This window comes from Falco naumanni, chromosome 3 (assembly GCF_017639655.2).
Source record: "Falco naumanni isolate bFalNau1 chromosome 3, bFalNau1.pat, whole genome shotgun sequence".
NCBI lineage: Eukaryota > Metazoa > Chordata > Aves > Falconiformes > Falconidae > Falco > Falco naumanni.
This window is the reverse complement of record NC_054056.1, coordinates 92,722,747-92,737,406: the sequence shown is the minus strand read 5'-3', so window position 1 is coordinate 92,737,406 and position 14,660 is coordinate 92,722,747. Positions and strand designations below refer to the sequence as shown.

Below are 14,660 nucleotides of genomic sequence, written 5' to 3'. Positions count from 1 at the left end.
TAGAAAACTCTCCCCCCTCCTCCTTGGTGATTTTCTATTGGAAAGTAGCTTTGTATGAAGCTAAAGAAAGCCTTCCAGAGCTGAAAAATATTGATGGTAGTGACAAAGATTTAGCCTTGTGGTGTTAAAATGATGTACAGTTTTAACATCTGAGCACAGAGAACTCTACTAGTAAAAAATAGAATTAATCATGGGACTTCTATACACCATTTTAGCCCTTAAAAGACTTTTAAAAATTACATGAAGTTGTCAGTCTTCAATTTTTTTTCTTAGTGCTGTGTGCTTATTTTACCCCCTCAAAAAAATTATGATAACTGCAGTCCTGTGTAATGAACTTTGGCTTTTGAAAGTTAGGTTGTTAGCCCCTCTTTCTCACAAATTGTCAAAAATAATGATAGTAAATGAGGTCCTTCTTTTATTTGTGTAGCTCCGTATTTTGTGTTTTTGCAACAAGGAGACTTGCTCTTCAGATGTCCTGAAATAAATGCTCTCGCTCCATCCCCCATCCAAATTTCTTTTCTTGTGACCGATTTGCCCACTGTAGTAGTGGCAGCAGGGATGGGGATGGCAGCAAGTCAGGGCTCAGATGTGTGACTGGTGGGTGTCTGAGACCACTCATCAACACTGCTGAGACAAGGTCAGCATGGGTTTGCTGCATAAGCATACATAGAGCAGTTCTCCCATCCAGTGCTGCATGGGAACAGTTGGACAGACACTAACCGTGGAGTATTTCCTTGCATAGAAGCCTGAGACAGCTACTACATCAGTAAGATTCACAGATTTTGGGTGTGAATTTGTAGTCAAGAAAAACTGGTCAGAAAGGCCCACCTTGTACCTTTTGGATCCTGACTCAAGTATAACTTCTTATACTACTAAAAAAAAAGTTTGAAGTCATCAGCGGAGCTCATTCCATTAGAGAAAAGAAAACTCTGCTCAGCAGAGGGAAGGGAATAGCTGGAGAGAAAAAGTTGCTCTTACCTGAGGCCACTAACAACACAAAACAATCCAAGACATGCACTGATTAAATCTTAGAAAGTGCTGTAGGCAACCCACTTTTGCAATTGCCATTGTTGCAATTATTGTTGTTAGCCATTCTGTTGATAGTTCATATTGTAGGAATTACTAGCAGATGGGAAAATAGATGACTCAGAGTACAGTATTAACAATCCATATTTTTTTAATCAAAGGTTTCTAATAAGGCATGTTGCATCTGTAAGATTCATTTAAGCAGTTGCTAGGAAGAATTTGTTTTTTCAAGTAAACACAACAAATTTGATGCAGATTATTTTTTGATTGAATATCTATTTTCTTAACAATTTAAACCCTGAAAATACATTCGCTTGTTTTCATTGCACCAGCTTAATGGCAGTATTCCATAATTTAGTTTGATAGACTGGAGGTTTGCAATGGTAACTCATGCATTATGGAATTACTAATGAAATCTAATTTTATCATATTGAAAACATCACAGGCCTAGAGCTTTTATTTACCTCTGTTAGCTGTCAAGGGTCGATTAAGATTATAGTGTGCTATATCCACCAAAACTTTGGCTTTCACCCCCCAAAAAGTTTGGATGGCTACGGCTATGTGCTGGCCAAGTGCAGCTGATGAGTTCCAGACTCTTTTCCAGACCCCTTTGCCTAAATCCATGGACTGCAAGCACCACTGAGTCAGATGCCTGTCCTTCATCCCGACTCCTGTGCTGGACACAGGTGGAAGCCAGTAGTCAAGATTTGCATTGAACCCTTTGACTTGATGACTTCTGAGAGCCCGTTTTTTGCTGTACTTTATCTCCTTCCTTTTCGGCTTATGCTACAGAACTTGGGTCTGTAGATGGGAACACATATGTATTTTCCAAATGCCTATTTTGGTTTAAATTTTCATCGGTGTGATTTGACTTAGAAGTGTGAACAAAGCATGTAATGTATGGTGTGGGTCCTTCTGCAGGCAGAAATAGTATTGACTGCAAGTAGTTATTCTTTGGTTCACTGAAAATACTGGTGCATCTGGGGTGCAAGAAGTTAGGCTGAAAGATGGAAAAAGTAAAAAATTGTTGCTCTTCCCTTGCTGACGTTTGGTTCTGGGAGATGACTGCATCAGTACGTGAGGAAAGAATTCCTTGTATCGCTGTTCAAAGACATGTTAAAAAAAAAAAAAAGGCAACCAACCTGAAAACCAGTATTGACTAGACTAAGAATGTTTTCTGCATCAGAAATATTCTTCTGATGAAATGCTGAACTGTGCTGTATTTGACCAACCTTGCATGATAACACTGGATTATTTTTTCTTCAGCTACAAAATGTAATTACTACTTCTTAAAACCCCAGATTGATTGGCAGTGGTTCCTGCCACCTTCACCCAAGGGGAGTGCAGCTGTCTCTGCACTAATTGTAGCTCTGACCTGTGCTGGGATCACGACTGGATCATTTTGTGCCTAGAGCTGCCCCAGCTTTTGGATTTTTACTGTATCCCAGCTTAATGAGGATGGTCACATTAAGAAAAAGCTTGCTAATGATCCTTAATCTGTTCTGCTGCTTTTTAACTTCTGCATGTAGCCTTTCTTGGAGAAGTGTCTAACTCTAGGACAAGTAAGTCGAAAAGTGAGCCAGGAGCGGGTAAGTGACTGGTGTCCCATTTGTTAAGAGTTCGAGATAAGGTACACCAGGTTTCCAGACCTACAGATCTCCTAAGCGTGTGGCTGAGTTGCCTTTTTTGAAGATTATAACTGAAAATCCTAGTTGAGTGAAAAGGTTAGTTAATGCTTTGAGTCTGTACTGGTTGTCCCAGCTCAAATTGGTGCTGCTGCAGAAGTATCTTCTGTCGCTGGAAGCTTGTGTTGGCGGAGCTCCTTTGTGCATGGGTGCCTTTCTCCTGCCAGGGTTTCCCCCTGCATCAGGGAGAAGAGAAGGCAGAGGCAGGAGCTGCTGGCCCTCGGCTTGCAGCTCTGGGAGCTCCCCCCACCAGGGTGACGGGGTGACTGGTAGCTGGTCTCTTGCAGGCAAAGTCGATTTCCTTTGCTCTAGCCAAGCCCAGTAGAGAATTTCAGTGGGGCTTCCTTGTGGGTGCGACTGTGTCTTGGGAATCCTTCAGCTCATAGAAGAAATTATTCAATGTTACCTGACTCTGGAAACAGCTTTGCTTTGGGTTTTTTTCTTGCTTCCCTTATACATTTAGTGATTAGGTTAACAAATACGGCTTTCAGGAGGAAAGTTTTTTTTTTTTTTCTGTACGCATCTGATTTTTCTACTGGAAAACTGAGCATGCATACCTACTCTAAAAGACTGCATGTATGTGTGAAACAGATGCACACGCTTTCTGAATATTATATTATTATTGCATGTAATTGATAGATTCATGGCATTCTAAATTGGAGTTTGGACTGTTGTTTTCCCATACCTGTGTGATTACCTGGTGATACGAAGGGTCCCAGTGGAGGCAAACACTTTTACCAGAAACCATTCACCTTTGTCTTGGAGGTGGCCCATCTTGATGCTAATTGCTATCTGTTGTGTGGCTGCAGCTGTTTGATCTCCAAAAGGATACAATTGATTTGGAGTGGCAGAAATCGAATTATCTATCATTCGCAGTCAAATAGTATCCCAATTACTGAATTGCTGCAGTTTATGGCTTTTAAAAAGCTATCAAAATATTATTTAAAGCCTTTTTGAATTCCTGTAGCTTGCACAGCTGAATGCTTTCCTCTCCTTTCCCATTAATGCTGGTAGCCCCAGTAGTTACAACAACAAACTATGTGAGAGATTATTTATGGCAGTTTAAATTGCAAACTGGTTGCAAGTGAAAGTAAATGAGAGTTGAGCTTTATCGCTTTAAGAATTTGAATCAAAATATGTATCATGCAGGGGAATAAATTACATAGGAATAATTAAATTTCTTGAGTTATTTCTTCACGTCTCATTTGATATATTTGCTGTTGCATTCCGTGTTTGGACTTTTGCAGGTTTTTCGGGTTCGTGAGGTAGTATCTATAGCACAAACAGAAGTCAAGAAAAAATATTTTTAAATTTACTAAGGAGACATGTAGGTGCATGAACACACGCACATATTCTGGATTCAGCTGTGGCTGATTAAGTGGGTTTTGCATCTGATGTCAGAGAGTTAACTCTGTTTCCAGTTTCTTGATGTCCCTGTTTCCTGTTGTTCGCTTCCTTTGAATATCCTGAGCATCAGCCGTTTATACAGATGAATACTGTGGCTCCTTGGGTCCCCTGGGTGATGTGGCTGAGATCATTCTGAAAGATTCTTATTCTTTGGATTTAAAAATTCATTCTCTTTATATTTTAATTTCCATCCCAGCTGTCTGTGATCTTTAAGGAATATTTAACTCTGTTTTCTGGCTCTGCTTCTTGATTGAAATTTAAATAAAAACTCACCCATCACATTCTTCTTTGACAATTTATTAAAAAAATGCTTTTCTGAGCAGAATAATTATGTGATTGCATCAGTTGGAGTCTATTCTGTGCAGTTTAAGCCTGATGTCTGCAGTGGTGACTGAGAGGGAATAAATGGCTGCCCAGGCTGGCCCAGAGCGGGTAGGAGACTTTATCAGTGGCAGTTCTCACAAAACACTTGCACACGAGATTATTCACAGTGCCTTCCTTAGTCTCTTTGCTGGTCCACGGAGCCCCAAATACCTTTCTTCTGTCACACATGCTAAACCCCATGGTTTTATTGCTCCTCTTGTTTGTGCTGTGTTGGGATCTGTTAAACAGGGGAATTGGCACTGTCGTCTCTTCTCATACTGCAAATCTCTCTGACACTTCACTCCTCTAGAAGAGTTATCTTCACTGAAAAGTGTCTGTCACGTGCCAGTTACATTTACCAATAGGCTACAAATGCAACAGAATGGTGATTCGTTTTTTTTAAATAATCTATTATTTTTCTCTGAAAGTGGAAAAGTGTTTTTCTGCAAAAGTCTTGGTGACTGAGGAGTTATGATTCTTTCCTCAGTCTTTTCTTGCATATGTCAAATGGGAGGACTATGGTAGACTGGGTGATACTTAATTGCTTGGAAGGCAACTCATTCCCTCCTAAGAAACAAAAGGTGTCATTTCTCCTTGGGATGAGCTACTGAGGTCTCTGAAGCTCATATAGATCTAAGGATCCTTGGGTCCTGGAAGATATTTTGACTTGCGGGGTTTAATTCTTATCTTCATTAGGAATCTTCTGATTAAAATGGTGTTGCAAGAAAATGTGCATAATTTTCCATATGCTCTTCTATGAGTTTCTGATCTGCAGTCCCTCTTTATTACAATTTTAAGTTGTTTACTATGTACAATGTAGTCTGCTAACAGAAGTCGTAATGCTGGGGTTTGGACTGTTTGTAGCAATATGTATTGCTAATTTATATCTTCAGATGCTGATAAAAATAAAGATCAAAAGTAATATTACATTCCTCAGGGAAAACCGATCAAACTGTGTTGATGGAAGACTGCCCTAGATTCATGAATGAAGTATTGACTCATTAGTAGGTTGATTCAGAAAATGTCTTTTTTCTTCTGAGTTAGGTGGTGTGCTTGTGTCAGTGTCAGAATATTTGCAAATAAAATATAGATTATCCCTTTCCTAGGTTGAATTTATTTGTGCTATTTGAAATTTGTTGATATTTTTCACGCTTTGTGAAGAGTACTTGGCACATAGGCAATTCTGACGAGACAAATGCAGTAGAGGCACTAGACGTTATCAGGAAAAAAATACTTAGGGCAGCCAAAGGAACATATTTCAAATGTTGGTCCTTCCCTGCAGTAGCAGGTGGGCAGTAGTGCCCAGCGTGCCCCAGCACCTGACAAGACTCCAACTGTGCTTTGCAGCAGCCAGCAAGCCAGCTAAGTGATTGACTTGTTATATGACCCATCGCTTTTAATGAATGAAATGTAATGAACTGTTTAACATCATGAGAAAATATTTTTAGAAAGAAAACAGCTTGGTCAAAGGTTCCCTCCCTCCATGAATTCAGGAAATTAATTCATGTGTTATTGAAACACTGTTAGCAATATGCTTTGACTAGTTCTGGCAGCAGACTATTGAGGAGGACAGAAGCCTTGTCATTCTTATTAGAAAGTACCTCTAAATATATGTTCAGACTATTCCTTACAGCAGGTGTCTATTTTTCAGGCTTCTGTAAGAGAATGTAGTTAAGTAAGAAGTATTTGATTAAGCAATATAATTCATATACATGAATATACCTGTGTATACAGTGGGATGGGTTTTTTTCAGCCTAATGAGTTTAACTCCAGCTCTATATTTATTTGCAATCTATTTGTAAGGTTTGCAAAGTGACTTTTTTTTAAAAAAAAAATTAATTAGATGTACTGTGCATGTTTGTGTTTTCATATGCTGTTAAATTATTTATTGTGGAGCATACTAAGAACTAAGGCTTTTGGTTATAAACAGTTATATGTGTGTATGCATACACTCAGTGTGTAAAAAAACTGCAACTGAATTAAAGGATTATGAAAGGTGGTGGTTTCATTTTTGTTGTAAACAGGTTTTAATATTTTTTGTGGGTTTTTTGTTTGTTTGGTTGATTGTTTTACAGCTAAAGAATCTGAGTTTAGAAGAATTACAGATGCGATTAAAGGCTTTGGACCCTATGATGGAACGAGAAATTGAGGAGCTTCGTCAGAGGTACACTGCAAAGAGGCAACCTATCCTAGATGCGATGGATGCAAAGAAACGGAGGCAACAAAATTTCTGAGTTTATTTCCAGAGATAATCCTATGGGTCAGTGTGGACACTGGTAACTTTTTAAGTCTGAAGGAATCAATTATGAGAGTTTTCAAAAACCCAATCTTCTGAATTTTCCTTCACAAACAATGACAATTGGAGCAGTGAAAGAACATACATATGGTGTTCCGCCAAGGCAGCGAAACACACTACCACTTGTTTGTATTTTCAAATGTTTAATGTAATAGAAGTTTAATCTGTTACTTCCCAATCTTTTTCAGGTGTATAGTGGTAACTCAGTGTTGTACATTAGGAGTTGTGTTTTGGAGCACCTGGAACTATTTCTTCATTGTGCAACACTACAGAGCCTTATGTTGCAATGTGTTTTCCTCCCACTTAGTAGCGTATTTATTATGTAATCTTTGGTTATCCTATTTATTTTATGCCTGTTTTCTTTTTTTCTTAGGAAGTACTAGGATAATATTGTGGAGAGCAGAGCCAGATTAAGTAAAATTGATATTGTAGTATAATGAAAAGAAGCTCACCACTGTATTATCTTTTAAAACTCCAATTTCAGTAAGCATCCCAATTCAGGACAGCACTTCAACATGTACCCAGCCCATTCTTATAAGTAGGACTTAAGTATAAAATAAGTAATAGGCACATGTTTTTCTGCTGTCCTGAATCAGGGACTGTGGTTTTAAATGAGCAATACTGTTGTTATGCTACAGAGCATTCTTTTAGAAAGTATTTCTGTCATTTTTACGCACACTGAATGATCTCTTATTTAACAAGAAAACAAGTGCCTAATCAGTTTTGATTTTTCTGTTACGCAGCAGAAGCAATACCTGCAGTCACTCCTTCAGTGTAAATTTCCAATTGCTATTGCAATTCTGACCAGTATAAACCTCTATTTTGCACCGTAGTTTTATAATGAAGCAACAGCTACAGTTTCTGGATATGTTTTTGGTTCATTTATGGTTTTTATCACTGTTTTGAGGGAAGAGGGGAGTTATTAGTGGTTTGGATTGAGTTTGGTTTCACATTATAGATATGAAGGGATAGTAATTTAAAAGCCAAAGAAAATAAATTAAATACTTATATATTAAGTACTAAAAAGAAACAACATTTTGCAGTCCTCTAAGGGTTTTGTCCTGAAATCACTAAACATTCAGAATTCCTGTAGTCTTCTGTTGGTAGACTTTGGGGAATCAGAAAGGCAGGACCAAGCTCTTAATATCTTTTTACAAGTTCTTCTGTCTGGTTTATATTGTAGGATATCTATCTAGTAGGCAGAATTTACAACATTGCAAGAAATATTTCGGACTTAGCAGAAAATGTGATCCACTTTCTGAACAATCTACTGTGTTCTCTATCGATATCTTTACTATTGTTGCCTTTTGTGTAAATAACTTTACGTGATAGTCGTACTTCTTTAAACAGTACAGCTGAAAAGATCTTTACGTTCAACCTTCAGCTGTTAAAACTTTTAATGGTGACTACTATATGGGCATCTTCTGTTAAATGTTTTCTGGAAGTTAGTTATCATCTCATACCTCTTAACATTTACCTTTGTCATATGTGGACCATTTAGTTGGAGCAGTGCTGATTTTGGAAATGGTGCATTATATCATAAAGCTTATGGAAAAGGAAAACAGAAGTTTTCACAAGATCAGCATGCCACAGCTATGCTGGGACTTGGGTTCAAGGTGTATACAGCCATTGTTGTCATTGTCATTCTGTGTGTGCGTTTGCGTGCATGCCACGCTCGTAACATGTAAACCCTAGAGTCAAATAAATTTTAATTGTGATTGCTAGAACATCCTTACCCTCAACTCTCTTTATAATTTCTTAAAGTAATGAACATTCCTTATGGGAAAGCAAGAACACAGAAGATCTTAAGAATTACTTTAGGCAAGGTACAATGCATCTGGTAGTCCTATGCCTCACGTTTATACAGTGAAATGATGTAAAGTAAAAAATGTTATGAACATATCACCATGTCATTAGATTCTAATCATAATGCAGCAAAAAATAACAATACCAACCTCCTCCTATTAGTATGAGTCTTATTTATTTTAAATGAATTTCTAATTCTTAAACTTTCTATTCTCAAAAACTCAAAGGTATGTGTGTGTACATATATTTGTGTAGGTATACACATATATATGCATTATCTATATATATAAGAAAAAAAAGCAAAAAAACAGGTTCAAATCATCAGGAGAAGAACCTAGCTTGCCTTTTCTTGGTGTGCCTTTTAAGCGAAGTGTCACTGTCCAGACACTCTTGCTTGCATCACAGATTCATTTAGGTTGGAAAAAGACCTTTGAGGTCATCATTAGCAGCTTTCTTTGCCCTTACTCTCTTAAACTTTTCCCACCAAAATTAAGACTTTGGTTTTGAATAATGTGGCTTTACAGTGTAACAAACAATGTAATAAAATGATAACAGTTTTCATATTTTGTGGGTGCTGAAAGCTTTAGTAATGCAGTGCACTAAATATGAATTGTCTGTCCAGAGGGACTCTAGTGCAAGGCTGGTTTAGACTAGAGCTCTTGTGATCTGACATCTGCAAGGTATCAGAGGATAAAGGACATCCTTTCTTCAGTCCTGATCTGTCTGCATAGAAACAAATTGAATGAATTTTGTGCAGATGCAGGCAAAAAATCTGAAAGCCATGGAATAAAATAAACAACTGTAAACAAGCTACTTCATGGGTGGAAAATAGCTTCTGATATACCATAAACTGGGTAGTTATAGGATGTTTTTGACCAAAGAATACTATCACCAATTAATATGAAATTAGTAATGCTTCCCTTCTGATATGGTGCACGCTGCAGTCAGTGTAAGAGCGGTCTTTGGCTTCAGAAGCCAGTGTATTTATTGGGCTCTAAATTATGTGCAAATGTAACATATAGAAATAGGTTTTATACTGAGAGATGGATACAACTTATTTTTTCTTTCTTCTGTTTATAAAAATCAATCAAATCGTCCATGCTGGTGACTACACATCTCTACTGGAGGATGGGCATCTCTGTAAAGGAAGTGTGACAGTATAATAAATAAGACATTTTAAAAGCAAGCCTTGCAGGAAATCTGGTAGAACTACTGACAAGTTAACCTTCAGTAAGATTTTAACCAAGCAATTTCTTGTTTGCTTCTGACTTTGTATGTTTAGGTTTAGTAAGTAAAACAAATTTTGAAAAATCATTACTTATTACTAAATATTTGTAATAAAAGCTAATTTTTCATGCATAATTGTAGTCTTGTTATTCATTCTAACTGAAGCAAAATTAAGTTAATAGTAACCATTAACGTTCGTTTCCATAGTCATCTCTCATGCTTTTATTTCTTTTCTCTAATACTGTGAGCCCAGATGTGAGTGCAGAAACCCACATCTCTCAAAGTCAGCTCTGGGAAGGATTTTTCCAGCTCAAGACATTGCTGCAAGCTCTATAAGTTCGAGGATCTCAATGGAAGCGTATCAGGCCAGTCTAAAGACAGAAATCCTCAAATACTTTGTGCAAGTCCCTCTCTCTGCAATCTGAGGTTGCTAAAGACCTATCCTGAGAGAGCTGAGCGCCACCCCAGTACACTGGAAGTCTTCGTGGACATCCTTTCCTGGGAGATGCTATCGGGCACTAGCAGCTTTAGGTACTCCTTTAATTTTCTGGTGTAACGACAAGAACAATAGGTTCTTGGGTGGCTTAACTAGGAAAAGCAAATGCATTTAATGTCTCAAATTTGATTCTATAGCCCATTTATCTTCTGGGTTTTTTTCAGAATTACCCTCTAAGAATTTGCCCACAAAGACACTTTAGTAAAAGGGACTTGTGAACAGAACTCCTTAGTGAACCACGGTATGTTTGAAGTGACAAAATTCTACTGCTAATCTGAGTTAATCTCACAATTACTGGATGTTATAATTATTTACTGTTTATTTACAGTAAATAATAGCTTGCCTCTATTTGCCCAGGTACGTTCAGATGAGAGTGCACAGTGAGTGGCTCAGGCTGCTTCTCCATCCAGTGTATTGAACTTCAAATATAAATATGGCTCATGGTGAGTGAATCCGTGCACGAGTACATGAGATAACCTTAGTCAACTTTAACAGGCACTGCTGCTTCCAAGCAGAATGTATACTGTATAACTTCTGTAAAGCACTTTGTGTGCACACTCTTTTATCAGTGTGATATAATGAGGGTTACATTTTCTTTTTAATTGTGTATGTGTTTATAAAACTAATTAAAAAGACCTTGTGACATGAGGAAGCCTTTATTTCTTTGCATTTGTAAACATTAAGGGCTCCAGCATACTGTGGCATTTCTTTCTGTACGTCCAAAGGCAATGATGGATGTTCTGTGATCGTAGAATCATTTAGGTTAGAAAAGACCTTTACAATTATTAAGTCCAACCGTTAACCCAGCACTGGCAAGTCCACCACTAAACCATGTCCCTAAGCATCGATCACGTCTTCTAAATACTTCCAGGGATGGTGACTCAACCGATTTCCTGGGCAGCCTCTTCCAGTGCTTAACAACCCTTTCAGTGAAGAAATTTTTCCTAATATCCAATGTAAACCTCCCCTGGCACAACTTGAGCCTGTGTCAAGCAGCTGGCTGGGAAACCAGCGTTGGGTTATTTCTAAACCCGGCAGCGGTGCAGCAGTGTTATGGCCACTATTGCCAGTGAAAGCCTTGGAGAAGGCAAGTCCTTGGGTAGCGCGTGGTGTTTCTCGCCATTGTGTTGTGCCAGCTGAGGTAATGGCTTACTCTTTGGGATAAGGCAAAATTACGCTGATAGTTCAGCCTGAAGTCGTTAAGTTGCACTTGGGGACTTGCTCTGTTAAGTTTGTCTTAAAATGCTTTTTCACAAATTGTATTTCTTCTCTCTATTCAGTGTATTCATTATGGAAAGGGACTACTATTTACACAATGTGCTCTCATCCTTTTTTCTTTTTTTTTTTTTTTTTTTTTTGTTGTTTTGTTTTGATTTGTTAGGGTTTTTAAAGAATACTTGAAATTTCCTCATATTTTGCTGCTTCTCTTCCCCCTGCTCGGGAAGATGAATGTGGGCGTTATGTTTAAGAGCATTGCCTGAGCCAGGTATTCTTGGAACATGGTGCACAAATGCAAATGTCAGCAACAGCTTTTTTGTTCAGAGGTCACTGAAGCAAAGCTTGGCTGTCCTGTTTTCCCTTCATTTGAAAATAAGGGGGGATGTTCAGATTCCAATCAAGTCTTTCTCTTTCAGCATATTTGTTAGTCCCAGACAGACTGGATACTAGGTACTTTTTTCCATTGTTTGCTTCACAAATTCCTCAGGATAGATTCATGCGTAGTTTCACTAAGGCTTTAGAGAGTCTGCAAGGTTAGAGAAGAGCTATATTTGTCACAGAAACAGAAAGAAAAAAAACATTTAAAAAAAATTCTTTGGAGAGAAAAAAAACATGTGGCACTTGCACCTGGCCAGGTCGCTTATGAGGCTAACTAGGGGTATGAGGAAAAAAAAGTGTTGGCTGACAAAAGCAAATCAGGTAATCATCTATGTAATTTACTCTTCTACGTTGCTGTTTCACATCTGATTTTCTTCCATTCGTGTTTATAGTCTTTTATGTTTATGTCCTATTGATTCAGTTGCCACTTTTAAAGGTAGAAGTTCTAATTTTAAAAAATTTTATAAATGGAAACATACCATAACAGTGCCAAGGAAATAAAAATGGAAAAAACCCCAACATCAAAGTCACTGACAGGGTGGTGTTTTCTGCTCCTTTGCTCCTCCACTCCTTTCTGCAGTCACGGAGGATTTTGACTGCAGGTGATGCTTGTCTCTGCATAGAGAGACTTCCCATGCTCTAATCCTGGGCAGACGTGGATGGAGCTGGTTTTATCGGAGGGCTGAATGAGCTGTGCATCTACTCAGGATGTAAGTATTGTGCCCTGCTGGGAACCGCTGTCCCTCAGCTACCCTCCTCCTCCTTTCCTTTCCCTGCTGTAGTGGAGGCACTGAGTCTCCTGCAAAGTGTGAGGAAGCAACGCAAAGCAGTGAGTACCACGTTGCCACAGAGAGATGGTGGTGGGTAGCACTATGCTCAAACCAGTGCCTGTGGTCTCGGAGGCCTTGCAGGAGCCAGCTCCTGTCTCGGGGACAAGGCCACGTCACGGTGGCAAATGGCTTTTGATGCAACTTTACTTTGTTGGCAGGACTGTAGCATAGCCATAGCCCCCGATGCAGATGTGGGCATGCCCACACCAAGGTATCTGAAAATCACGTTTAACCCTTGGAAAGGAAAAAGTTCCTTGTGTCTATTTTTATATTGAGGTACAATAAATGCTTAGTGGCCCTTGTCTCGGTGCAGCAGAAGTCTGTGTAAAGGCATTAGCCAACGGTTGCTCTATGCCTTGCACCAGGACATTGCTTAGTCCAGTGTCACAATCCCTCGGTCTCCCAAGTGCTTGCTGTGGGCACTAGCTTGGCTAGAAGCGATGGTGGGAGCAGGAAGTTTTCATGTGCTGTAGGCAAACAGCCAGAGTTCTTGCCTGGTGCTGGTACTCGCTCTGTCTCTAAAGGCCACAGAAAATTCAGAGGGGATAAACTGAGCAGTAAGAAGGGAGCTGCCTGGAGCAAGCCAGCAGGAAAGCATTGGAAGGAGTTAAACTAAACTGATTCTGGGCCCTAATGCTAGTTTTCTGTCTGTCATAATGGGGGGGAAAACATGAATGATATTTACTCACGCACTGCAAACGCCAGCAACCTTCAATTTTTTTTTCTGTAGGTGTCACGACTTCAGAAATTGAATTTGTAAATATACACAGCCACATGCTGATATATCTGATACATTTTTCTCTGTCAAATTAATTAAACCATATGTTCTTTACCAAAGACTTGGACTCTTCTGCCTGTGGCTATTTCTTCTGAGGACAGATATTTTATATTGCAGTATTTGTCCTTAGCCAACTCGCAGAGAGAAACATAGCTTTCCTAGTCCTGTTTCTCCCCTTAGGGACAGTATTTGGTGCTGAGCCATGTAATTGTTCTTCTGCTGTACACAGGCGTGTGCAGGCACAGACGCAATCACCCCTCCTCTACCTCCTATTGACCCTTTCATTCCCTTGGTGTCACTGAAAGGACCGATGCATGAGAAGATGGTCCTGGCCCTCAGATGTTTATAATGCTTTTTTCCCCTCTTCAGATCCTTCTGCTGCTTTGCACTCCTCCTGGGCTTCCAAAGCCTGTGTGGTTACTGTTAAGGAAAAACTTGCAGCCAATACATCAAAGAGGGAGACCAAAAGCTTTTGATTTGATTTATCTGACACTAAGCCTTTAGTGTGATGCCTTGATTGGTATTTCATTTTTATTACAGTACTATGGGGTATACAGGCTTAACAGCGAGAGGTGTCCTTTTGATCTCTCATTGCACATGAAAACAGGTGTCATAGTCCAGAGATTATGGAGGTCAGAGATTATTTGAAGAAGGATTAAGTAGTTACCATTTTTCTTAGCAACCATATCCAAAAGCACGAGATTCTTTTTTAAATGGAGGCCTTATTTCAGTCTGTAGATAAGTCACGTTTATTTGTCATATACCAGTTTTCCCTGCTGAAACTGTGGAAAAACACTAGAATTTTTTTATAGTGTTTTGTAGTAAAAAATGCAGAGACAAATCAAACTCTGTACTTCTAAATTCAATTAATGAAATAACTTTTTCTGAGTCTCCTAAAATCCCAGAAAAGTTTTTTTTGTCTTGTTTTTCCTGGTAGTTGATCTTTACAGAATAAAGACCGTCCAGAAAATAAAGGGGTGACTGTATTAATGTTCAACACTGCACTGATTTATATACGCATGTAATTGCTTAATCTAAATACGATTTATCTCTGAAAGTGAACAGAAGTCTCTAATGCATTAAGTACTGGTTCAGTATTTCAATAAGTATAGCTGAAATATTGCTCTGACTCATTCCAAGAGTCCCTCTC

At 38.8% G+C, this 14,660-nt stretch overlaps 1 protein-coding gene across 4 annotated transcripts in view; it reads left to right on the top strand.

The window, feature by feature from the left end:
* STK3 (serine/threonine kinase 3) overlaps positions 1-9,942 on the top strand; it is a 138,375-nt gene extending 128,433 nt beyond the window's left edge. For 3 of the 4 annotated variants that reach the window (XM_040586646.1, XM_040586645.1, XM_040586647.1), the window contains exon 11: positions 6,557-9,942. In XM_040586646.1, coding sequence (XP_040442580.1) covers positions 6,557-6,715 — 159 coding nt within the window. In that variant the 3' untranslated portion in view covers positions 6,716-9,942. The remainder of the gene's footprint in view (positions 1-6,556) is intronic. The other variant, XM_040586648.1, reaches the window with a different exon arrangement.
* Positions 9,943-14,660: the final 4,718 nt, after the last annotated feature.